The 26,903-nt window shown below is 33.4% G+C and overlaps 1 protein-coding gene across 7 annotated transcripts in view; it reads right to left on the bottom strand.

Annotated features, from left to right (window-relative positions):
* The window catches only part of LOC106459793 (GTPase-activating Rap/Ran-GAP domain-like protein 3), a 427,929-nt gene that overhangs the window by 24,779 nt on the left and 376,247 nt on the right, over positions 1-26,903 (bottom strand). For all 7 annotated transcript variants that reach the window (XM_022386650.1, XM_022386642.1, XM_022386656.1 and 4 more), the window contains 9 exons: positions 22,581-22,696; positions 21,098-21,202; positions 19,638-19,712; positions 18,248-18,311; positions 14,298-14,348; positions 13,802-13,900; positions 9,988-10,101; positions 7,826-7,989; positions 1,365-1,523 (listed from right to left, as the gene is read on the bottom strand). In XM_022386650.1, the coding sequence (XP_022242358.1) occupies positions 1,365-1,523; positions 7,826-7,989; positions 9,988-10,101; positions 13,802-13,900; positions 14,298-14,348; positions 18,248-18,311; positions 19,638-19,712; positions 21,098-21,202; positions 22,581-22,696 (947 nt within the window). The remainder of the gene's footprint in view (positions 1-1,364; positions 1,524-7,825; positions 7,990-9,987; positions 10,102-13,801; positions 13,901-14,297; positions 14,349-18,247; positions 18,312-19,637; positions 19,713-21,097; positions 21,203-22,580; positions 22,697-26,903) is intronic.

Raw genomic sequence — 26,903 nt, 5'->3', positions numbered from 1 at the left:
GTGGGATTGACCGTCACATTATAACGCCCCCACGGCTGAAAGGGGCGAGCATGTTTGGTGGGATGGGGTTTCGAACCCGCGACCCACAGATTGCGAGTCGAGCGCCCTAATCACCTGGCCATGCCAGGTTTGACATGTAGGAAAACATACTACAACGGGACACTTTCAATTAGAGTATAAACTAAAGCCAAGTTAGACATTCATTGAAAATAATCACTAGCTGGTAGGTAAATCTACATCTCTGTAGAAATTAATTTATGGTTGCGTATAGATAAAATGTTTCACACCATTTTTATACCACGAGGTTTCTCTCCTCTCGACCTTTATATTATTAATGTTAACGCTCTCAACAGAAGTACTAATTTTCAATAACTTATAATAAAAGCAAGTTACCCAAAGAAGTCATTATCACCCAATGAATAATGTATGTAGTTTAATATACTAATCTATTTAGGAGTATGCAATGTGAAAAAAACAAAAATGTCTACAAATTAAACTGCATTGGTTCATCAGTTGGGTACCTTTGCTGTTATCGATTTTGTCGGCCGTAATATGAAAATTTTCCCTTGAATTAAGAACGGGCAGCACATTGTGTAATTTTAATGAAATAAAATAACCAGAAAAACGTAAACAGTACCAGCTAAACATTTTATATTTTGTACAGATATATTTTCCTCTTTCCTTTTAAGACTTATCTTTTTCACATGCCAGATGACTTTGCATGAGCACCATCTTCTCTAACTTGCTACTTTGTTTCTCCACATTCATCTCGTGAAAGAATTTGTAATATTTCTCCATTATGTGAGAAGAATTACTGTTTGTTATTTGCTTTATTTGAAAAGTAAACTTCGGTGTTCCTGTTCTAATTACATATTTACGAAATCCGAGATATTTTTTGATTGTACTAGACCTGAAGTACTTTGCTTTGTTTTGTTTATTAAGCATAAAAGCTTCATAGTGGGCTATCTGTTTTGTGCCCACCACTAGTATCGAAGCCCAGTTTTTAGTGTTATAAGATATCAGACTTACCGCTGAGCCATCGGGAATTATCATTTAAGTTGAACATTAACACTGCTATACCTTTACAAGAATGTAGAGTAAATTATAGAGAAACACAGTACTACTGGCACCTCAAGTACTACTCTTCAATAAAGGAACATATGTCTTTGAAAAATATGTATAATTACAACAAGGTTGGTTCTATTTTGTTACTAATAGCTATAACCAAGTTAATTAATTAGTCTTTAAAATATTAGATTAATTGTTACAGATTTTGGAAATCTTTCTATTACTCAAAGTTCTATGCATAAGAATATATTATATACATCCATCTAATCATATCTCAGAAAGCAAAATTCACACACCTTGTTTCCTTCCACACAGTGAAGCCTTACTGTATCGCCGTTTTTTTCGTTAATCAAGTCAAACTGGTGTTTGTAAGCCACACAAATTTGGTTGTCTCCGCCTTTTACCGGACTGTCCACCAGGGTGATCAGCTGAGCTGGCTCAGCCACAGGAAGTTCCTATATTATTTAAGAAATCGTTTTGAAATTAATATCATATTTTTATTGATCGATCACATTTCAAATACATTCTATGGAAAAATAACCGCTCAAAATGCGGAAAATATAAACCCGTACGTGACTCTTTTATCACTTAAATGCCAAAGTAAGAGTAAATTCAAAAACCAGAATTGTGAATAGGGGCGGAAAAGAAACGAGACTATTTGTGAATGTTCCTTGTATCACCAAGTTAAATCCATTTTAGGTTAAATTCCATTTCTTATCAGTAACAAATGTAATTAACCTATACTCATATAGTTATTTGTGGTATGTAAAAGCCAATCCAAACATTATATAATAAAAGTTTCAACATATTAAACATAGCTTAGAAGAGAGAGCAATTATTTGAAAAATGTTATGCCAATTCAGGGGAGGGTTCAAGTTTAATAACATCTACTTAAAGTGCAGTAGAGATTTTTTTATGCAGCAAAATTGTGGTATATTTCCTTCTACTGGCGATAATACCGTAACTATTAATTTGATTGAATTATTTCTCACTAGCCTAGTTTTATATATAGTTTTGCTGTAGTTATATAGAAACATGTAGGAGGAAGTAATATTAATGTTTTAAGTTTAGAACACATATTGTGGTTGGGCGTGGCCTAGGGCATTTTCAGGTTATAAATACTAACAAACCGGTCTAGCTCTCTAATTATCATTATATCAGCATACAGACGAAAATAATACGTGTAACATAGCGATAAAGAGAAACAGATTACAGACGTAAAAAACTAGAAACTAGAACACATGGACCAAACGAACATCTATAATATGGAGACATCAAAATAAAAAATAACAAAGTGCTCACAAGTATATGTATGATATTTGATTATATTTTACTCACCAGAGTGAACCGATAGTTATAAAGGATTTGAAGAGTTTATAGCATTAATGATACTACCTTATTCTTCTTAATTATTCAGCTGAGAAGCTGTATAAAATACTAGACATAAATATGAAGCCCAGTACTTGGAGACGTAGGAAGTAAGAGACTGGGGCCTCTGTTCATTTTATTAACATTCATAGCTATTGTTTTTTTACTTTAAATATTTGATAGGGCAATAATGATATAATTAATATTTATTGTTATCGATCATGAATTAAAATTACACTTAATGTAATTATCGTAATTATATGTTAATACATAGATAAGATAAGGAACAGTAACCCTTTTAATAAGGTAGAAGCTTTTATTATATGAGTTAGTATTGTGGTAGGCTAGGTAACAAGCTTGTCTTTTAATTAAGAAGAAACCAGAGAAGATTGAAAACTAAATGATGTTTCTGTAATGATTATTTAAATTTAGCAGTTTTTAAGTTTGTTGGTAGGATTGTTATTCTATATGCTCATATTATTTATTATTGTCAGCTGGTAGTTAACATGCTTTGTGTCTAAGTTTGAAGTTAAACTGTTTTACTCATTTAAAAGCTCTTGTCTGTGTTGGTTAAGTGTGAACATTCACAGTCAGTCAGTAAAACTTGTATTCAAAGAGGGAGAGAGAGATGCTGTGCATACACTGGTTTAGATTTAAAAATGATTTATTTTAGTTGAGTGTCAGATCGATCATTGTTGGTGAAAGAGAAATTGTTGAAATTTTTGTATTGCCTTCAAAATCAAAGTCAAAATTGCGATAGTGTTTAGGGACAAAATTCCATGAAGTTAAAAGCACCAAACTTTATTCAACCAACAAACAATGATACTGAAGTCGAATACTAATAAAGCCACGAACTAGTTCAAGTAGTATATGAGAAAATGAAAAGTAGGCTAACTAAATAAATAACAAACACGAAGCAGGTTTACTAAATAAACAGCAAACATGAAGTAGGCTAACTAACTAAACAGCAAACACGAAGCAAGCTTACTAAATAAACAGCAAACATGAAGTAGGCTAACCAAGTAAACAGCAAACACGAAGCAGACTTACTAAATATACAACAAACATGAAGTAGGCTTATTAAGTAAACAGCAAATACGAAGCAAACTTACTAAATAAATAGCGTGCTGAGAGCAAGGAACCATCTGAAGGAGAAAGGAAAAACCATACAAATGAGGAAATAAACTGGTTGGAAGAATATGCGTAGAAAGGAAACAAAACTGGTAAGAAATGGCCCAAACAAGAAAGAAAACGAGGGAGGAAAGAAAAAAAAAGGAACACTTATAGGAAAGTCCTATAAAGGAAGCCGCCTTCTTATTAGATTTATTTAGCCTATTTGGAGGTGCACAACTCCAAGAGAGAGAAAGAAAACATATGGAAACCTGGTGTTCTGTGCTAAAAACAATTTAATGTTTTTTTTTGCGTAGGAAATTTGAATTGTACTTTGAAGTAGTAAGTTTATTTTTTCGAGTTTCTTCCACTTGTTAGGATTGTTGTTCCATGTTTTGTTTCTACGGAGATTTCAAGAGGAAACTTGGTTTTTTTGAGAGAACAAAACGATATCACTTTGTTTTTACAACCCATTTTGATTCTAAACCGTCTTTAGAGTGTTGGTTTTGTATATATTGAGGGATATTTCTTTGATTTCAATGTTCGGTTTGGAGATTACCAAGAGTATTTATATTCCTAGAAAATTTACTCTCCAAGTTGAGCCTTTTTACCAGGTCTTGGCTGAAGTCAAGTCAGAACGGTTTGACGTAGTGAACTGAGTGAATATGGTAAATTCATCTTTAAATAACTGTCTACGCAAAGGAGAATTTGTTCTATTTCTTACGCTCTTGAACTAGTTTGTAATTAAAATAAACACAATTTGAACATAAATTAAGGTGAGCTCGGCTCCTTTATTAACACATAAAATACATAACACAACATATAAAGTTTGTTTGAATGAAAGTTCTGATTAAAACAAAATCACTGTTTTTGGTGTCTGATTCTTCACTATTTTTGCTGTTTGAGCTTTTACAATACAATTGTTGTTGTTTGATTCTTCACTGTTGTTGCTGTTTGATTGTCAGATCTAAAGCCTGCATTATTCATCGGTGATATTCACAAGAATAGCATAAAATTTAAGAACAAAATGAGGTAAATTTGTTTTGATAACTAGATTTCGATAAGCATTTTAAACTAGGTCAGGCCAAATATTGATTGGAATCCGAGCAATGAATAATATTGTGGATTGAAAAAAAGCCGGTGTTGAAAAGTCATGCAAAAGTGTTCTTTAAGTCACATGACTGAATTATCTGGCTCATGTCTTTAGCTGACATGTTCACATCGGAAAGTTTGGTATACAACATTAGACTTCTGTAGTCTGAACATCTGGAATACTGAGTTGAGAAGATAAAAATGACAAACAACTTTAAAAATACGTGCGAAATGTAATGAATAATACATAAAAACATAATGAAGGCGAAATGAGCAAAATGTAAGTTTGAAATCTCCACTGTCCATATATATATATATATATATATGTCTGATAGACGTACGCAATTTATGTGTATACTTTATATGAATGTTATATATCGAAGAAATATATCATATAAACACGTGACGTTAGTATTACGTCGAATCATGCAATATACAACGATGTAATTATAAATAGGTTTTAGAGATCTGAATTTCGCCCAAATTAACCCATCTCCCAGCTGCCAGTCCGTCGGATATCATACATGATGTTATTTTGGTTTACCCAGACTTTAATGTATTCAGAAGGCAAGCTATGATTACTAGTTAAAAATCTCAAAATACACAGAACTTGTTAAAACCATTGTAAGGACAAAATAATTTAGTGATCAACGCTAAGCAACCTTCATCGGGTGTCCTTGTTAAGATATGATCTGAATAATTAGTTTTACCTCACATAACCTATAGAAACACCAATTTAATATATGTGGTTTTTGTGTGATTTCACAACTAGCGCAAGGGTTTTCACTTGAATTAAACTAGTCCTATTTCTCACTTATTTACATTTTTCATTTTATACTGGCACAAATAAGTGCCGTGTAAAATAATTATAATTATCCTATAAACATAAGTATGTATTAAGATATTAAAAGAATGATATATATATATTTGGTGTGTTAATCTTAAATTATTTAGGGTTTTAAACATTCGAAAAGCAGATTTACTAAAGTAATTTATCAGTGTGCTTTTTATGCGTAAAAAAACAAAACCATGTCTATGATTTATCATATTGTATCATTGACAGTAAAACTGTGTGTCTACGAAAGAACAGTGGACAGTTCAAGGTATTTTAAAATTTAATATTGTGTTTATTGATTTTGTTTTTCTCCTTCACTTCATACATAATATAGGGATTGGCTCCCTTAGCAATCAACAGTAAAGATTTTAAAGTGTTGTTTGAACGAATCCTTACTGTTTAAGGTTCTTTTTGCCTGAACGTTTTATAAGGGTTTTGTGAAATTATTTGCGATCCCTATTATGAACCACTATTGTGATTCATGATATTCAACATGTCAACGCACTACTAAAAAACAAAAGTATATTGTAGCATTTACCAAAAACAAATCTTTATAAAACTGAAGTAGCATGCCAATTTTGCTTCATTGCTATGTTTTACGCTCTGTTTTTCCTTGAAACAATTTCTTTTTGACGTAATTTCTGTAGACATCCCTAACCGTACTGGCCTCAAAATAGCCCTGCAATGAAATGATCTATCTTTTAGGTCCATAATAAAAAAATACTGTAATTGTGACAAATTAGCTTCAAATCCTTACTTTCGCATTGAACTAGAGTGCTAGATTCACCAGTAAAACACTTATTGTTGTTCAAGGGGATAGTATTATTTAACATACTACACCTTAATGAAATACCTCACGACTTGCTGCAAGAGTCACTTTCATTTTCAACGTTTTCTCACAGCCTTAAAGTTTCTGGTTTACAGTTAATTGGATAGGACGGAATACGATCTTTGTGAACTTACAAAAGCCTCGAATTTAAATGCGCCGAATGCTTTCTTTAGATGAAATTTGCCTCTCTCCCTAAAGTGTTCTGAAATAGTTTAATCTAACATATTTTTTTCAATTACCGAGATCCTTCAATTCAAAATAAGACAGACGTCTGGAATTTACATATATTAACTATACATATATATTCTACTTATTGTACGTTAGAGTTTCAGAAGTGAAATAACTCAGGAAGAAATGATAAATTATGTTAAGAAGATTAAAAACACGAAAACACTTTTCAACTCAGCTCAGAGTGTTATACAAATGCGCGTAAATTTTGTATACAATTAAGTACAGTGTCTATATACCGTTGTTAAGAAAAACATTACTTTTCGAAAGAATAACACCGGAACAAAATATTTTCCTATACGTATATTAGTTCAAGTTCTTGGCATTAACAAATACATTAAATTGTGTTGTATTTGCTAAATATCTCTTGTTAGAGTTTAATAGACAGTTCAAACATCAGAGTAAACTGAATTATTTCAAGTTTCAATATACCAACATGACATGTGGGCGTTTTGTTAATCAAGCAGATCATTGGATATTGTTACTAAAATGCACCATCAGGTTTGTGAACTAATGGAAACGCCACATACTAAAGTAAAGAAAAATAGTAATTGGTTTTATGTATAACTAGAATCAAAAAGCTTGTTTAATTAAATATAATTTTTATTGTAACTCACCATATGATGATTTTTTATGTATTTTACGTACACAGTAAATATTCCGCGGAGTTTAATTAAAAGTAGAAGTTACAAGTTTCATATCATAGATTTAAACTTCACGTTTCTTCCAAGAAACAGCGCTGTTTTCATAAAAGAAACTAACTATTGTCGTGTGAAAACTGTATGATTTATGACGATGCAAGAAAGTCTTCACTACCTATATATATATATAATGCAATGACTACAGTTCCTATGACAGAATTAGTAAACATCTCTTCTTGTCGCGATTGATAAGGCTGTACATACAGAAGCAATAGGCAACATATTCATTGATGAGGCTGTACATACAGAAGCAATAGGCAACATATTCATATATTCATTTTGGATACCAATTTTTATAGCAATTTAATATCTAAATGTTTGTTTGTTTGTAATTAAGCACAAAGTTACACAATGGGCTATCTGTGCTCTGCCCACCACGGGTATCGAAACCCGGATTCTAGCGTTGTAAGTCCGCAGACATACCGCTGTGCCACTGGGGGGCAATATCTAAATGACTTGTGTACTAGTTTTTTTTTGTTTTGTTTTTCATGTGTATGCCATTAATTTTTGATTTATGTTTGACTATATTTTAATTTTACTAATGTCTATCATCTTATGAATAAAAAACAAACAAATAAATAAATGTTGTTTTACCCTAATAAAGTGGAATCCATCTACAGTGTCAGTATCTGAAGAAGCACACCATGCCGTCCACGCCGCGGAGTGGCGCCACTGTAGCACCAGTAACCGGCGTCCAACCGCCACAACCATACGAAGGTGACTGTCACCAGGACGGCTGATGGCATATAAATGGCAACCTGTGAAATGAGTGAGAAACGCTATAACTGGAAGAACGACTACTGATAAATAAATCTAAGTAAAAATTAGTTTCAAAACAACATTTATGTTCTATTATTGAAAATGTAATACTTCGATGAAATCTAATTCTACAACATACAGAATTAACTTTTACCATAAAAGAAATGGTGCCTTCAGCTTTTACTTTAATATTCATTTCCTCTACTTAAAAACATATACACCAATAGATATTGATGATTGTGTTATTAGTTAATATATTTTTGTTTTAATAAGGGATAGTAAAATTCTGGATGTGCTTTTTACAGAGTAGGTTTGTTTGTTTCACAATTTTCGCGCAAAGCTACATAACGAAGTTTATCTATACATATCTGTCCCTATTTCCCTAGTTTTGAGGTGATAGATTAAAGTTAATGAACCAGTCAACAGTATCCATTGCTAAACTTTATAGCTAACCTCATCTGATAGAATAGTGGGATTTGTCTGTCACTGTTATAGCGCCAATTCAACAAAAAAATGGAAGCCCTATTAAACAGTTTGAACGCCAGTAGCAAGAAAGCAGGATTAAAAATACATAAGGGAAAAAAGAAATGTATGACCAACTATCATGACACAGATGCCATCAAAATTGAGAATGAAGAAATAGAGAAAGTGTCAGAGTACTAATATTTGGGATAAAACCTCAAAATGAAAAACACAACAAGAAAAGAAATTATGGTAAGAATACAGACAACATGGCGATGTTTTGGAATGTATAAAGAAATTCTAGAGGATCAAGATATCCCCATTACTTTGAAGAAAAAATTCATGGATCAGTGTGTACTACCAACCTTAACATATGGCAGTCAAACATGGGCACTAACGAAATAGATAAGGAAAAAGATAGAAACTACACAAAGATATATAACACTACAAGGCAGATGGAGAAATGACAGAATAAGAAAAACAACAAATATAATAGATGCAGTAAGCTTCATTCTAAGAACGAAGTGGAAATGGGCTGGGTATGTAGCAAGATATTCCGATAATAGGTGGACATTAAAAACAATGGAATGGCAACCTAGGACAGGGAAAAGATCTAAGGGAAGGCAAAAGAGAAGATAGAGGGACGATTTAGTGGCGGAAGCAGGAATCAGATGGACACGGTATGGTAAGAATAGGAAATACTGGACTGGTCTGACGGAGAGCTACGTCCAACGAGGGATGACTACAGCTTAAATATATATAGATAGTTATAGCGCCCCTACTGTCCCAAAGTGCAGACCGAGTTTTTGTGGCAATAAGACGCGAGCCATGAACCCTTGTACTAACAGTCCAGGTACGATAACCACTAAACGACGCCCAGTCTATCTATAAATCTAGTTTAATCTGGGTTATGGTGTAAATCGTTTGAACGAGAGAAGCGCTTTAATCCTTAATATGAGGTTATTGATATTTTAGCTGGTGCATCTGTTAAGCCTAACTGGTGACTTCTGTTGTCAACGGACAGGCTTCATGAGAAGTTACTTTCAGTAGAAAAAATTAACTTCAAATTCTTGTTTTTATTATTGTTTAAAATTCGTAACGGACTAATCAAAAGAAATGTGAATAAAAACTCCTACTGCAAAATCAAATTTACTGACAACTTGTAAATGACTAACAAATTATATTGAGTAAAATTTGTTCTTCGTCATGACTGAAATTAATTGAAATATTTTGGAAAGAGGGTTTATTTCATAAGTTTAGTGCTCAATATGCTTGTCAAATAGTTCAAAATTTAGATAACTACGTATTATTAACTGCTGTCTTATGCAAATACACCATATGAAATTATATTTAAAAACATTAAACCTCATACTTTACGACCGAACTATGGCTAACAAAATACCTCATATTTCACGACTGAACTATGGTTGATAAAATACGTAAATGTAAAGATATATTAAATAACAGAAAGTCACTCGAACAGTAATGTTATATCTAATATTCTTTAGCAAAAGTTAATTTCTTAATGTAAATACCTTTCGTTTTTTCGAGCTTTTGATCCCGGATGTCTGTTTTATTTCGAACACCATTTTCTTTGGGTTGGTTTTCGAAATCTGAGAGCCTAAACACATGGATTCTGCTATCTCTACCTATGTACAATGAAAACATGAAACATAAACATAATTTGTGAAATAAGAGAGAGGAAGAAAAGTTTCTCTTGAAAGTACTTTATATAATAATTGTGGGAAGTGCATGTAATGAAAAACAAAAGTTTCATGTTTCATTTGACATAATAAACTAATATGTATACTGCAGGGGGTATTTTGTTTATAAACTAGATACAAGATAGCCTTCCATCTCATACCTACACTATAATCTCCAGTGCTGATAAATGCTAAGTGAATTCAACTTGGTTGAGAATAGCTCTGCAAGGAATCCCTCCATCTTACAAGACCCACAACCAGAAAAACTGTAGTCTGGACATAATCCAAAGGTAAAATGCTTTTATGGTGTTTTCTTAATATTCAAGCAGCAAATATACAAATAATTTCTTTTAAACGTCAGTTTAAAGCGAGAAAAAAAGAAGAAGAAGAAAGAATCAGACCATTCTTTACAAATGTTAGACTCAAAAACACATTTGTTTTAAATAGTATTGTATAATGCTATGGTACATTCTATTGTCATTATTGCAAGAAGAGCGATGGAATTGTTAAAATTGCTTGACATTTTACGTTTACAGATTAAGGTATCTCAATGTTGAAGGCTCTCAACTAACTGTTGATTTTGATAAGTTAGTCTAGGACAAGTTTTATTGTATTATTGTTGGACTTCACAGTTTGATTATTAAATCTAATAAGCATCTCATCGTAAGGTAATGTTAATAAAAACCTATTTTAATCATACCAAATTATGAGGTATTTTAGGTAATAACTAGGAACATGTAAGTTTGTTCTAAGAAATAAATATAAAGTGAACAGTTACTTCGAGCTTTTAAAACTCTACTAACATAAAGATCATCGAAAAGAAAAATCTAAGATTCTTTAGGGCAAGCTAGAAGTTAAGAAGCAATTTCTTTCATAAAGTATTTGAGGGCATGCAGCTAGTTTAGACTATTTTCAGAGTCGCATATAATTTACGCTCAGATCTATATATCTATGTAATTTTTTGTAATAAGTGAAATAAAAGTTTACTCAATTTCGTATATATTGTATATAAAATTTAAAAACTCCACCATATATTAGACTTTAAAAGCACACATGTTCTAAGCAGTGTCGTATAGTGAATTCTATGGCACTTGTTATACCGTAGTTATTCGTGAAAAGCGAAGGAGCTATATAGAACTGCTGGTCTTTGATGGAGATTTTTAAAGCTGCTATAATTTGTGTTATAGAGTAGTCCGATTTTCAAAAAAACTTAACATTGTCGGGCATTTTTTGAGTAAATGTTGGTAGATGTTTTTTTTTTTCTAAATGATGTGAACTAAATTCCTTTTCCCTGTCGGCCAAGCTGCAACTGTGAAGATTATAACAGGTAGAAAACAAAATGGCCGCCAAAAAACACGACGAGAGCTAACTTTGTATACTACTGTTATGATAAGACTTTTCAAATATTGTTTTCTCCATTATTTTTGTGGTACTGAATCCAGTTTTTATGTCTATTAAATTTTAGGGCAAAGTTTGAAATTCACCCTGCACTCAAACAAAATGGCTACCAAAAATGAGAAGTACCATTATTCCAAGATGTTAATGCTATGTAAGTTATTGAGAACTACTATATTTTACATTTGATGATTAAGTTTTATAAAGATGCAGTCATATGTCTCATTTAGAACATTTTTTTATTTTTTCAAGCCAGATGAAGTGCAATACCCCCAAAAAAATGTTCAAAATAATAATGTTATTCAAGGACATTTATTTTTTTAAATATTAACGCTTATACATGATTCTTAGTATTTTTTTTGGCCCCTCCTCTTTACATGACTTTTATCTGACTAAAGTTCTTCCATAAGAAAACATATATGTACTTAACTTTGGTATACAGCCTTTACACTAGCGGAATTACTGTTTCTCATGACACTTAGCATCACTTCAAATTTCAAAATTGTCCAAGATCGTGATCAAATACTATTTGAATATTTAAGGGATAAGGTGGCACATTAATTATCCAGTAAAAGCTTTGCCACTGTTATTCAACCAAACACTTAGATCATACCTTGTTCGATAAATCAATTTATTAGAGGTACAGAAAGAACAATGTGATGGGTAATACAATTTTTAAGTATATTAAATATATATTAAGTATATGTTTCCAAATATGCATCAATCTGGAGTTATAAAACAGTCAAAGAGATACGGGATTTCGGAGTGGCCACACTTTCTTAGCAACGACAGTCATGCACACGAATTTATCATCTCTTTTTTTCACTATCAAATCAAATTACGTGACCTTTGCTCATTGTCTGTTTGAGGTTGGAGACCTTGTTCTTGATCTTCTGATCTGGTGAAAGGCTATTATTATTATCAATACTGTCCTAGTCATCACCAAACCTATTTCTGAGTGCCGCCACAACATCTTTGGGCTTGATAGATGAATGTACCTCGACAAAGGCTGTCAACAAGTCCATCGAGATGACATCCATATGACTGCACACGTTGCAAGTTGAACATCTTGGTGATTGATAATGACATAGCAATGTTTCAGTCACGGTCAGCGAGGCTTGGAGTTATCTGCTGAAGCTTTATTAGGTTCTGGTACTAAAACACAGATGCAACGAAGGACAAAGAAGAAGAAGGCTCACGTAGCTGATCCGTCGGTTACACAACAAGAGGTACTGTCAAGGCTCACGTAGTTGACCCGTCGATTACACAACAAAAGGTACTGTCAAGGTTCACGTAGCTGACCCGTCGGTTACACAACAAGAAGTACTGTCAAGGCTCACGTAGTTGACCCGTCGGTTACACAACAAGAGGTACTGTCAAGGCTCACGTAGCTGACCCGTCGGTTACACAAGAGGTAGTATCATTAATTTCGGGGTTTATGCTGATGATGTGGCCAATTATAACTCGATTCATTTTTGTCCGATATAAAAACTGTAAAATGTAATTGTCATATCTCATCGTATGTTACGTCCTATATAAGTTTCATCAAATTCTGATAAACCCCTGATATTTTACGTCCGATCCCTGCCAAGGCAATCTGAAGCGAGATGTTTTGTGATAAGTTAGCATTGATCCTGCTGTTTTTTTCTGAGTGCAAAGCTATACATTGAACTACCTGTACTCTATAGAATCGAACCCCCGATTTTAGCGTTATAAGTTCGTAAATTTACCGTTTTATCCCTCCCATCCCCCTGATGGGACGACACTGATTCTCTATTTGATGTGATCATACTTATTTCGTCATTCTATGTATTATAAGCCATAATAACTGATTTTGTAAATTTTTATTTGCACGATTTGTAACAAAGATACGCAGATACGAGCATTGTGAACATTTCTTCTTTAAATGCACAGTCTAGAAGTGAAAACTAATTAACTTAGAATTCAAGCACTTGTAAGGATTGAGTTTCTAATCCTAAAACTAACAACATTCTTAACGTATTAGTGTTACTCAAAAAAGAAAAGTTTCAGACTAAATAAATAACGAATTGCTCGACATGTTTCAACAGCTGAATCTGGTAGAAACTCATGAAATTCTTTTGTTTCTAGCCAACAAAGGCAAATGTCGCTGGAGTGTTCCTTCTCAATTGCTCGATGTATTCTTGCGTAATTAAAAATACATTGCCAAAACATTTCTTTGCTTATAACTATGATTCAGAAGTAGCAGAAGGAACACTCCAGCGACACCTACCTTTGTCAGCTCTAAACAAAAGGATTCCATGAGCTTCCACTACATTCAGCTGTTTGGCTTGTATGGTTTTGTCAAAGATTTGTCGGTGAGCCGTTCCTTCTAAGGACCATTAACAACAATAGTAAGTAAAAAACAGGTAGTTATTAAATGGTTAAAATTACGATATTGCTTTTCTATATTGGAAAAACAATTCAAACATTTTTTTTTAATTTTGAAAAAAACATTGCTTCACAATAAAATAGCCGGGAATTCCAAAGAAAATAATATATCTATGAAAGTATTAGACACAGGGATATTTAACTTCATTGTTGCGGAAAAGTCTGTCAGAAAAAAATGAATAGACCTGGTTAATGGAAGTATACGCCATTTATCATTTTCGTGACATTTACTTACCTTCTAAAAGAAACACGCCAGCTTCAGCGGCTAGAATCAAAAAATGAATAGACCTGGTTAATGGAAGTATACGCCATTTATCATTTTCGTGACATTTACTTACCTTCTAAAAGAAACACGCCAGCTTCAGCGGCTAGAATCAATCGATTTTCTCCTGTATGGAGAGAGAAAACTCTATTTATTAGTACTTGACTGTTAAATACGGTTTCGTATTCTTAGTTGATGTTTTATTCCCTAGTTATTTAGGAGAATGAGGCCCAATAGAAGAAACGAAACGCGATTACTTGATAGCGCCTAAAGGTCACATTTTTTTCTTTTAGTTATAACTGTGATTAGTTTTACAGATGATTACATAAGAAATTTCTTAACAGTGTATCATGATCATCTCATACGACTTTGGCGAAGGAGGCGTGCTATTTATACATTGCTGGATTGACGGCTCTTCAATGAACGGTATATAGTACATATTTTTCCTAAATAATTGAAGAGTGTTTTCAAAAAAGTATGCTTTCTATGGAATGACGACCTCTTTTTTTTGTTACTAATAACAAACGGAATTTTACTCCTCCAAATATTTCAGCCGTAAAACTCTATACTAGTGTTTCTATAGTATAAATTTACGAAGAAATGTTAGCAAAAAACACAAGTCTATCAATAGTAAATTGACAAATAATGATTTATAAGCATAGTGAAGTGGAAACATACTACATGTCTTTTTCAAGTAAGTTCTAAAGGTAAGCCTACATGATTTATATACAAAGGCAAAAAACGCAAAATGGTAAGGAATGATGTCCCCTAGCAAAAGGAATATATATAAAGATAAGGTCAAGACTGGTTAAGTTTCAGAGCGAAAGCTAAGTGAATAAACTCAGCCAAATTGAGATGATGTTGCTAGGTCCATTATCGTGGTTTAGTGAAAGATCGTCTTCTTTGATGATTTCTATTGCTTCTGAACAGTCTCTTTCTTTTTTTAGTTTCGGGTGGGTGTAGGGAAAACAATATTACGCCTCAAAGTATCTTGTGACCTGATTCAAATTGATGACATGTTCAAAAGGATATTTGAAACTCACCTCTGCGCGTGTAATTTTGTGTTCTTTGGACCTTATTTCCAAAGAAGTTTACGTTTGTCCTATATATTTCTTCCCACATTTGTATGAGATACTATATATGTCTTGCTTTTGTTCCTTCAGTAGAGGTTTCTCATGTTAGGTAGTAAGGTGTTTTATCTTATGCTAAGATGTAAATATAGTTTTTACATCAATGTTAAGTTCTTAAATAGACTGATAATTTCATTAACAGTTTATGGCGTAGAAGAGAATGAAACCAATTTGTTACACCTTATGTTGTTGATAGGGGAAGGCTAGACTTAACATAATATTTTTTACGGTTTTGAAGTTTAATAAAAGCTCTTATCTATCAATTCACTTTGAAGTCTTCTTTACGGGTACAAAGTTGTATAGCAGGCTTCACATAGGTGGAGTAGGAGGATAGTTTTTGTGACAGGTGGTGATTAGATATTATGTATGGTGGCATGGTGACGGTATAGGGTTTTCTGTATATGTTGGTGGTCACTTTACTGTTTTCTCTTTTTATGCTAACACCTAAAGAGGGAATACAGTTGTTAGATTATACTCAAGGTATTTAAAAATTGAGTAGGTTATCTTTCCCATGTCGCCACACAATAAAAATATCGTCAACGTATCTTCAGTTTTCTTGATGTGTGTGAATTTATTCCCAAATAGTTATTCTAGAACAGACATGTGGTAGAGGTCACTAAGAGGACGGGAAAGGGGAGATCGCATTTTTTTTTATATTAAACTGGCCTTCGTAGATAAAGTAAGTGTTTCTTATACGATATTTTGTTAGATTGATAGGTGGTTTGTATCACGATTATCTTGTTCTATTTTAATTTTTTATTAAACAGGGTAAGGCCTGTTCGACAAGCATAAAATGAAAGAGAGATTTTATGTCGAAGGTCACTAAGATATCTTCTTGAGACCAAAGATCATAGATTTTACTCGTGAAGTAGAATCTAACGTAGGTCTTAACGTCAAAAAGAGAAAACAATAAAGTGACCACCAGTATATGACGTTACCATGCCTCCACATATGATATCTAGTCATTATCTGACCTAAAGTCTTGCCATGGCCAGGTGGTTAGGGCTCTTGACTCTTAATCTGAGGGTCGCGGGTTCGTACCCCATCCCACCAAACGTGCTCTTCCTTTCAACCGTAGAGGCGTTATAATGTGACGGTCAATCCCACTATTCGTTGGTAAAAGAGTAGCCCAAGAGTTGGCAGTGGGTGGTGATGACTAGTTGCCTTCCCTCTAGTCTTTCATTGCTAAATTACGGACGGCTAGCGCAGATAGCTTTCGTGTAGTTTTGCGCGAAATTTCAAACAAATAAACAAACAAAACCTGTCCTAAAAAATATCCTCCTACTTCACATATGTAAACCGCCCTATATAACTATGTACAAACCAAACTGAATTACTTAAAGAATGTAGCCATATCTAAAAGTTTCAACCCTAACCTCATAGATAGAACTTTAATTAAACTTCGAAACCGTGAAAAATGTTAACTGTAACCTTTCCTCTATCAACAACATAAAGTGGTTTCATTTTCCTTCTGTTCCATAAATTGCTAGTCAAATGACCAATCTATTTAATAACTTAACATTGGAATAAAACTATATTTAAGTCTTCACATAAGATGAACACTTTACTACCTAACCTGAAAGAAAGAAGGAAGAAAAGCAAGGCACATATAGTATCTCATACAAGTGTGGGAAGAAATATATATGGGACAAACGTCAAGTTCCTTGGAAATAAGGCACAAAGAACACAAAAATTACGTGCGTAGATGTGAGTTTCAGATATCTTTTTTGAGCATGTCATCAATTTGAACCAGGTAACAAGATACGTTGGGACGAAACGAAGCCAAAACTAAAATAAATAAATAGATTGCTTAGAAACAACGGAAATCGTCAAAGCGGCAATCTTTCACTAAACCGAGATAATGGCCCTAGCAGTATTAGTCGAATTTGGCTGAATTTATTTACATAGCCTTCGCTCACACACTTGACCAGCCTTGACCTTGTCTTTATCTATTATCCTGCCCCGAGATATATAATTTCTTAACATTAAATCTTTGCGTCTTTTGTCTTTGTACTTGCATATAAACCCTGTATACTTAGTTATAGATCATACTTAAGGAAGACTGATCAAGACTGCTCCCCCAAAATATACCATTTCATTATGTCTATAGTTATATATCATACTGCCCCCCCCCCGTGGCACAGCAGTATGTCTGCGGACTTACAACGCTAGAATTCGGGTTTCGATACGCGTGGCAGGCATAGCACAGATAGCCCATTGTGTAGCTTTGTGCATAATTACAAACAAACATATATCATACTTAAGGAAGACGAATCAATGATCTGTAGTATGTTCCTCCAAAATATACCATTTCATTATGCCTATAAATCGTTGTTTGACAATGTTAGAATCGTTCTGTATGTTAGGTAATTATTGGAAAGTATCTCTCAATGTTTGTGTTTAAAAAGTTTATGAGTCTTTTACGTTTAGTTTACAAAACCTAGAAATAAAATTAAAAACGCACTATTAATATAATATATGGAAATAAAAATCATCCTTATTTAAAAAAAATCGGACGAATTTAACGCCTGTTAAAACAGAAAGGTATCTTGTCCATGCTTATCCTTGAATAAAAAATCTCACGTCAAAAATTATAACAATTTTAACTTATATTTAGCATGCTATGTATATGTGATCAATGCTAAATCTAAAACGTTTAAGATTCATTTTAGTTAAACAATAAAAACTTGCTGAGTTCAGTTCTATTAACATAAACATTTCTAAGACAAATAAAGTGGATTTTTACTTTACATATGTACGTTAGTTTCTGTAGATACATCATTTGAGAGAAATCACGCTCTTATTCTAAAACAATGAAGAAACATTTCAATTAGAAGATAAATAGTTTTTAGAGGAATACCTGACTCTAGAACTGTGAAACTTTAAAATGTCTTACCCCAAGAATCTCCACATACGATGTCATGAGGAAAGTCTGGATAAAAGCATTGCGGTTCCCATGGCTATAATAATTTAGTGAAGAGTTAAATTAATGTTAAAATTGCTAACTGAAACAAGTAAATAGAACTTCAAGAAAAAACGGTCTTACATACCAACGTTGATTAATATAATAAAAATATAAAATATGTTCAAATCTCATATGTCATGCTTAAAACTTTCAAGAAAGTATATCATAAAGTTTTCAATGTAACGCAATAAGAAAGTCTTTAAATTTTACACCAAATCAGTTTGCAGATGATTTTGCCATTACAACCAATCTATTTTGATGCACAAACAATGTGAATACAAAACATACGTACAAAAAGTTAGTATATATATATATATATATATAATATAGTAACATTAAAACAACAACAACTACAAATTTCATTTCTAATATGTTGTTTTTATGCTGATGTGATATATCTATAAAATACGGAATGTCCCTTGAGATTAAATAATTCACCAGACTATCGAGGGAGATGATAAAAAAAATACCACAAGAGAAATTGCAAAACAGATTACAGCAGAATTTTATGAAAATGTACAAGTACAAGATGGTAAAACTGATCATTTGATCGGTTTCACTGGCATTTTTTTTTTCTGTTCTTTAAGACCGCATTACTAACATTACTTTTCACGTTTCATATTTCTTGAAGTTATATTTCGTTTTTACATTTGGATAGTGAATAATACATCCAAGTTCTTGTTATAAAACTATGCGTTTAAAAGCAAAGATGGAAGGAAAAACTGTAAAGAGAGATAAGGATAAAGAATTCAATATCAGTTTTGTGACTGTCGCGGTAATGAATACATTTAAAAGCCAAAAGTACATAAAGCAGAATCAGTTTCTATACGTAGTGTTAGGGACATAATGGTAATCATGGCATATATTTGACTACATAAAATGAATAAGGAAACTCTATCTCTCGTATAGAATATTGGCAATTTTGGCATGAAAATAAGGAAAACTGGCCATCTATCATGCCATATATTTAACTACATAAAATGAATAAGGAAACTACATCTGTCGTATAGAATATTGGCAATTTTGGCATGAAAATAAGGAAAACTGGCCATCTCTTTCGATTTTAGGGTCTCAAATATTCGTACCCTGATTTGTCAAGAATACTAAAGCATATGTATGCCATTTAGGGTTCAAAATAATTTCTGTATTAAATAAATTTCTGCCAGTTGAATACTTTAATTAGGCGTATTTACGTTTTAGTAGATGTATGTAAAATCCGGTTTTCTGAATACTTAATATATACACACACACATATATATCCTGAACCTTATAATTATATCGTCAATATTAATCTATTATTACAGAGAAATTCATTACTAACTTCTCTTTTAAATAAACTGGTAGTAGCCAGGCTAGTTGGAGCATCTCCCTTGACTATAGTATCCAATTTCAGTGCCTGAAAATTTAAATATTTGATATATCCATCATTTGTTTTAAAGGCTCGAAATAATGCATAAGCACTATAAAAACCACGTACAGTATTTTAACAATAAATTGTGAAACGGAAAAAAAATCAACTAACAATGTCGGTAATTTTGTATTAAATGAATTAGCTTTTTGTATAATAAGCTTTAAAATAAGAACGACAGGTGTCGAATTAGCTAGATAATACAAAAAAAAACATTGAATTATCTAGCTTTATAGAGTAGGACTTATTTTTTGGTAAAATAAAGAAAAACAGTTTTCCTCAAAAAAAATTTGAAACTACTAGTCAGAATATTTACATAAAAATACTTTTTAAGCATAATTTCAGCGACTTCTAAATGAATTAATTTTGAAAATTAATGAGCTTTTTGATAGCTTTCCAACTTTTGTTTAATACAATTACAACTTTAGTTCTTAAGCGCAAAACTACAAAATGGGCCACCTATGCTCTGCCCACTACAGGTGTCGAAACCGGAGTTTTAGTTTCGTAAGCCTACACTGAGCCACTGGGGGACTAATTACAACTTATAAAACAATTTTATTTTGTATTTACTGAAATGTATGAATGTCTCAGGTACAAAACAATAGATTTTTCATTCTTATTTCTTGTATTTCATGACATTATTATAAACTTTTAACATTTCATTCCTACCCAGTAGCTCAGCGGTCACCATGGGGGCTTATAACGCTAAAAATTGGGCTTCGATACACGCAGTGGGCAGAGCACAGATGTCTGCTGAAAAACTTTGTATTTAACAGCAAATGCCCCCCAGTGGCCTAGCGGTATGTCTGCGGAGTTACAACGCTAGAAACCGGGTTTTGATACCTGTGGTGGGCAGAGCACTGATAGCCCATTGTGTAGCTTTGTGCATAAATTCAAACAATCAATCAACAATCAATTAACAGCAAACAAACAATAATATAGCAGGTTGGAAAACTCATATACTTGGATTCTTGTTCAAAATGTCAGTTGCTGATAATTATTCATTGCATTTTGAATAGTTTTTCGAACTTGTAAGCAATATCTTAATAGTACGAATATGAATAAGATGTTTCGTACAATGTTTCATTATTTTCTTTGATATTCGATTTTATATTACTAATAATCAACTATACATTAAAATATTCTATATTAACAAAATCAGTTATTACACTTATGGAATGTTTTTATAAACATTTTGAAATATGAAATCGAATGTGATATTTCATAGAAGTTATTGCTATTTTTTTAAATCAAAAACTAATTATAGAATTAGTATAACGTATTGAGGAGGGGAAAAAAAAGTATTGACGTTGATGCATTTTATATTTCTTAAGCATACAAATGAAGAAAGGGGAATAACGGAAGAATATTACCTGGCCGATCCGAACAAATTCGACCTGGCGGGCTTCTTCCTTTCTTCGTGAACCACGTGATGCTTCCGGAAGTACGTCACTGAAAGCTCTTCTGTTCAACATTGTCTATATAAGAAAGCGTAATTGGACCAAAATATATTCAAGTGTTTTCTAAAGACCCGAGTTTCGTATACTTTTTGAAATGCAAGAATTAAATTTGAAATAAGTAGAAAAGAAAAATGGAAACACAGTAAGCTACCATAGAATTTCGAGCTTTTATTTATCACCAGTCTTCGATCAACGAAACACACACTTCGTTACGTCGTTCAATTAAAAACTAATATCGATTCTAACGGTTAAAGTAAGTTTGATATTTGTTTGTTCTTTAAAAATGCACTGAAAATTGTTCTTAAACGCAATAGATTGCCATAAATAAATAAACACTTGTATTAATAGTAAGTTAAACCAGTGGTTCTCAAAGATTTTCGGCCGCGACCACTTCGGCAGGGTAAAAGACCCTACGAACCACCTAACAGTCCAAACCCACCCGTTTTCGCGCTTATTTTGATGAGACACCAATGAGTTGATGTTTGTTTCCAAGCTGGCGAGCTTCAGTCTCATATTTGGCTTTAAGCTCGAACAGCCTCGGACTACCACCAGTGGTCCGCAACTTACACTTTGAGAAACGTCGATGTTAACGACAACATAGGACCGTAAACACGACAGTCTTGATTTCTCTGTTAAATTTTCTTAATTCTACAAGTAACTGCAAACATAAAAATAAATTATTTTAAATTTAAAAAAAAATGAATAACTGAGAACATAAACAAGTACAATATCAGGTAAAGGTTTAAACGTGCTCGCACGCTAATATGAAAGAGGTTGAATGTGCTCGCACGCTAATATAGCAATGCCATTGTAGATTTGATGCCTAATACCACGTGCAATTTAGATAACAATTAGATGGATGGGCTACGTTAGAAAGAATGAAATGTTGAATTGCGTATTTTATCAGTGTAGTAGAAAGTAATTACAGAGTAGAAGAAAACTACAGATAAATTAGAAACTACAAATGAATCATTACCCATATCGAATCCAAGTTTTTGGAGATGAAGATGGATCCGTACTGACTCAGTGTTTACTCTGCATTTTTCAGTAACTTAGAATGTGATAATAAATATTATAGTCCAAATAACAAAGTAAATCATAGAATGTTAATATTTTAAACAATTTCAGATAAGAATCCTCATTCAAACCCATATATCGCCTGCCATTTGGGCTTTTCCGTATGATAGACTAGTAATCTAGCAGAAGTAGCTTAAGGGTGAAAAATTTTCGTATATTTAGGATAGGAATAATACGCTACACCTGTAGGAGGCATGTTAAGGAGTCAGCGTTTAAAGGTGTAAAGCCAATTTCCATCAGAAATTTAAAGATGGAAACACAGATTCGAAAACATAACCAACCTCAACCTTATTTAGAAAATTCTCAGATATGTATTTACCCCGCGATTGTCGGCCAAGTGTTCAGTGTAGAAGTCCTTTATCAGCATATCCAGTGTTCGCTCTCGTTTCTGTGCAAAAGTTGGGGTGTTGAAAGCCGCTTTCTCACCGTTTATCACTGAAACAACAACAGAAACATAAAAATCACAACAAAAACTATTTTTGGCATTTTTCAAATACAACAGTTTGGAGATAGGGAACATCCTATCCTGCATTTCCACTGCATATAAAAAGACATCACATTCAGTAATACAACAATACAAATATGCAATAAAAAAGGAAAAATACATATCCAAGCTAGACACTCGTTTACTACCTACTATACATAGTGTAATGCAATACACAAAAACCCACACATCAACTGAAGCTCCCAAAGTCTTACTTTTCTAGACCTTTATGCTTACTAACTCTTCGTAAAGTCTTCAGTGTAACGCGATCTGAAATAAAGTTAAATAGCTCAATTAATCGAAATGCTACATAGTTAATGTGAAAAACACCAGTATTTTTTCTCTCAGTCTGCGGGCATGTTTAGAGCAAAAATTTTACTTTAACCCCTGAGAGGGATATATTTAGAATTACTCTTTGTTTTGTAGGCATGATTAATCTTACTTTAGTTTCGTATTTATTTTTCTTTACACTGAAATAAACACATATGCCCTCTTTATCTTTCTGTCTTATGAAGGACTTTCTGGTTACTTTAGGCTGATCAATATTTATGTTGTTTTTATACCATTTTAAATATTCTTTATCATACCGATAGATACTCCTAAATGCACTCCTCCTCCGGTTTAATAGTCTTATAATTGCGTTTCTAGCTTTCGTTCAAATTTTATGTATCGATTAGTGTTTCTTTTCTAATTGTTCCCTTGCGTTTCTTGAGTAAGGAGTGAAGTGTTTTGAACGTTTTTGACAGATGTAGAATGGTTTATTTTTACTTTGTATTCCTACATTGCATTTCTCCTTTTGTTCGTTTTTACTGTCACCACTGTTATATTCGTTCAAAACTTTTATCTACACTTGAAATAATCGACTCCAGTATAGTCGCTAGGGAACTAAAACATTCTTTGCTTACTTTACTTTTATCCTAAGTTTGACTCCGTAAAGAACTTTTTTCTTTGATCAATAGTAACGGAATAATCATGTCATTCATGAGAAGAGATTAAGGATTTGATTCTAGAGGGGTGGACAGGCTCTGAGCTATTTCACGCACCAATAGTGTGGAGTCTGCAGAAACAGATATTAATTCACCTTCGAAAAAAGAGAAAAAGCAGATGCTCGATTCTTGTAGGCCTCTACTCTTGTATAGAATTTGGGTAGACTACGCGACTAGAGGAGAAAACAAATAAAGATAAGAACGGAATCATGAAAGAATGATTTTCAAACCATATCTTTGTGTATGTACGTGTCATACGCCATTCATATATGGTCGCTTGCTGTTCAGTAACATAAGTTTAAAGCACATTATCATATAGAATACTTAAATATTTGAATATAATAGTTGCGTTAATGAGCCCCAGTGGCACAGCGGTATGCGGACTTACAACGCTAGAAACCGGGTTTCGATACCCATGATGGGCAGAGCACAGATAGCCCATTGTGTAGCTTTGTGCTTAACTTCAAACAAAACAAAAAGTTACGTTAATAACTTCCGTTTAAGTCTTTCTGAAAAGAAACACATACACGTACCCCGGTGAAACAGTGGTAAGTTTACGGACTTACAACGCTAAAATCCGGGGTTAGATTTTCCGCAGTGAACACAGCAGATAGCCCAATGTAGCTTTGCTCTAAAACAAACAAACAAAACACCTAATATTACGAAGCAAATATGTTGAAAGGTAGGCTGTTTAAAATAGCAAAATTTTAAAGTGAGTATTGTGTAAATTAAAAACAAAGTGTAACAAAAGAACGCGCAAATAAAACTAAGTGTGTTCACAACTTCGACATGTTTTGACTGCCTTGTAAACAAAGAACTGGTATACCTGAGTTCCTTTCTTACTCCCTAAAAGAAGCACGTATACGTCTGAGTTTCGGTAACAATGGTCCCAGAAACAATGGTTACAGAAAGAGTTAAGTGTAAACAATATTAAATAAGGCTCGTTTGTAAAATTCTAACTTTTCCCAGTTTACACTTTGAGAACCATCTAATACACCTTTACAGAGTACCCTTTTCTTGTATTCTGATAGTTCATGGTATTGGGCATTTTTGAATCGTTATCCATATAACTATATAAATACACACAATTCGTATTCTGTGATATTCTTATATTCCTATTATTGTTATTCTATTATTGGTATTCTGGTACACAGTGAGAAGGATGCTAAATATGGGTAAAAATATATATTGATAGCTGATATTATACAACCTTGTTGGGACTTTTATTTTTAACGTTCCAAGATAATTATTGTCATTACATGAACGGCTATTATTTTAAAATGTATGATTTTATTTCTGCTTTCGCGTAAAATGACATAATGGCTATCTGCGCATACTGTACCTAGTTTTAAGCTGATAGGCTATAGGAAAGGCAGCTAGTCAACAGTACTCACTGCTAACTCTTGTGTCATTCTTGTCTGGTCAAATAATGGAATTTGACCGTCATTCTTATAACGCACCCATGAGATTTTGCAACAATGGAATGTTAACCACGAATCTTCAGTTGAGTTTTGGTTTGTTTTGAATTTCGCGCAAAGCTACACGAGGACTATCTGCGCTAGCCGTTCCTAATTTAGCAGTGAAAGACTAGAGGGAAGGCAGCTAGGCATCACCACCAACCGCCAACTCTTGGACTACTCTTGTACCAACGAATAGTGGGATTGACTGTAACATTATAACACTCCCACGGCCGAAATAGCGAGCATGTTTGATGGGACGGGGTTTCGAACTCGCGATCCACAGATTGCGAGTCGAGTGCCCTAACCACCTGGCCATGCCAGAACTGACATATAGGAAAACATACCACAACGGGACACTTTCAATTAGAGTATAAACTAAAGCCAAGTTAAACATTCATTGAAAATAATCACTAGCTGGTAGGTAAATCTACATCTCTGTAGAAATTAATTTAGAATTCAAGAAAAGCCACCAATGACCAGAAGGAAGGTAGCCAGCCAGCAGTACCCTCCATTATAAGCACTTTGTCTAGCCCTTTAAATAAAAGGGCGGGATTAACTGCCACTTTCATAACGCACCAACAGCGAATATTGCGGGCCACGTTCAGTAACATCTCGGTGCGAATCTTGGACGATCCGATATTCAGACTGGAACAATAATCACTAGTCCATGCCCAGCATAAAGCAGTAGAGGTTACTCCCTTGTAAATATTTAGTCGATCGGACTGAGAATCTGAAGATTCATGTTTCGTGGCCCAGCAACGCAAAAACGCGCTCCGCACTTTAGGGCTTTGGGTCTATTATAAGAGTAATGGTCAAATCCTAGTATTCGTTTAGACAAGAGTAGCCCATGAATTGGCAGTGGTGTTCTTCAATGCTCTTTTCCCTCCAGTCCATCAGTTCATAATTAAGGACGGTCATGCGCAGATAGTCCATAAATTTGATAGAATACAACACAATCTTCCCTTGTGATGTACGTATAGATATTTATCAACTATGAAAAAAAAGTACAAAAACAAACAAACACGATTTAATCAAGAAACATGCTGAGTTTTTTACGAATTAAAATGTAAGGTGGCCAGTCTTCTGATGGAGAATGTAGGTTTAGTTTTAAGATACATAAATGTGTTAGCAATTCATAAGAGTTTAGTAAATTATCTGAAAAAAATGGTATATGAATACAATTCAGCTATATTCAATTTCAGTCAAATAACCAGTAATTTCACAAACAAGTAAAAGAAATGTTCGGAACTAATTTATATGAAATTCAACACAACTGAAGTGTTTAAGCACTGTCTCCTAAAATACATGTTTGCGGTTTATTAGTCCATTAAGAAAGAGAGAAACTCACTGGAAACTAGAGAAAAAAACACTAGGCCAGGCAAAATAAAACTAGGCAAAGTAGATATAACATAAACTGTCTTACTATATGTCAAGATAAACACAAATGTTATTTGCCCAGGGAGGCAAATCACCTATCCTGTCAAAAAATAACAATTATATTTTTTGATAAAAGTTAAATTACAAAGTCATTACGAAAACAAGTAGAAAAACTAATATTCAAGGCCCGACATGGCCAGGTGGTTAGCGCGCTCGACTCGCAATCTGAGGGTCGCGGGTTCGAATCACCGTCACAGCAAACATGCTCGCCCTTTCAGCCGTGTGGGCGTTATAATGTGACGGTCAATCCCACTATTCGTTGGTAAAAAGAGTAG

Source organism: Limulus polyphemus, unplaced genomic scaffold (assembly GCF_000517525.1).
Source record: "Limulus polyphemus unplaced genomic scaffold, Limulus_polyphemus-2.1.2 Scaffold30, whole genome shotgun sequence".
Taxonomy (NCBI): Eukaryota; Metazoa; Arthropoda; class Merostomata; order Xiphosura; family Limulidae; genus Limulus; species Limulus polyphemus.
Note: the sequence above shows the minus strand (reverse complement) of the source record. Positions and strands in the feature narration are given on the sequence as shown.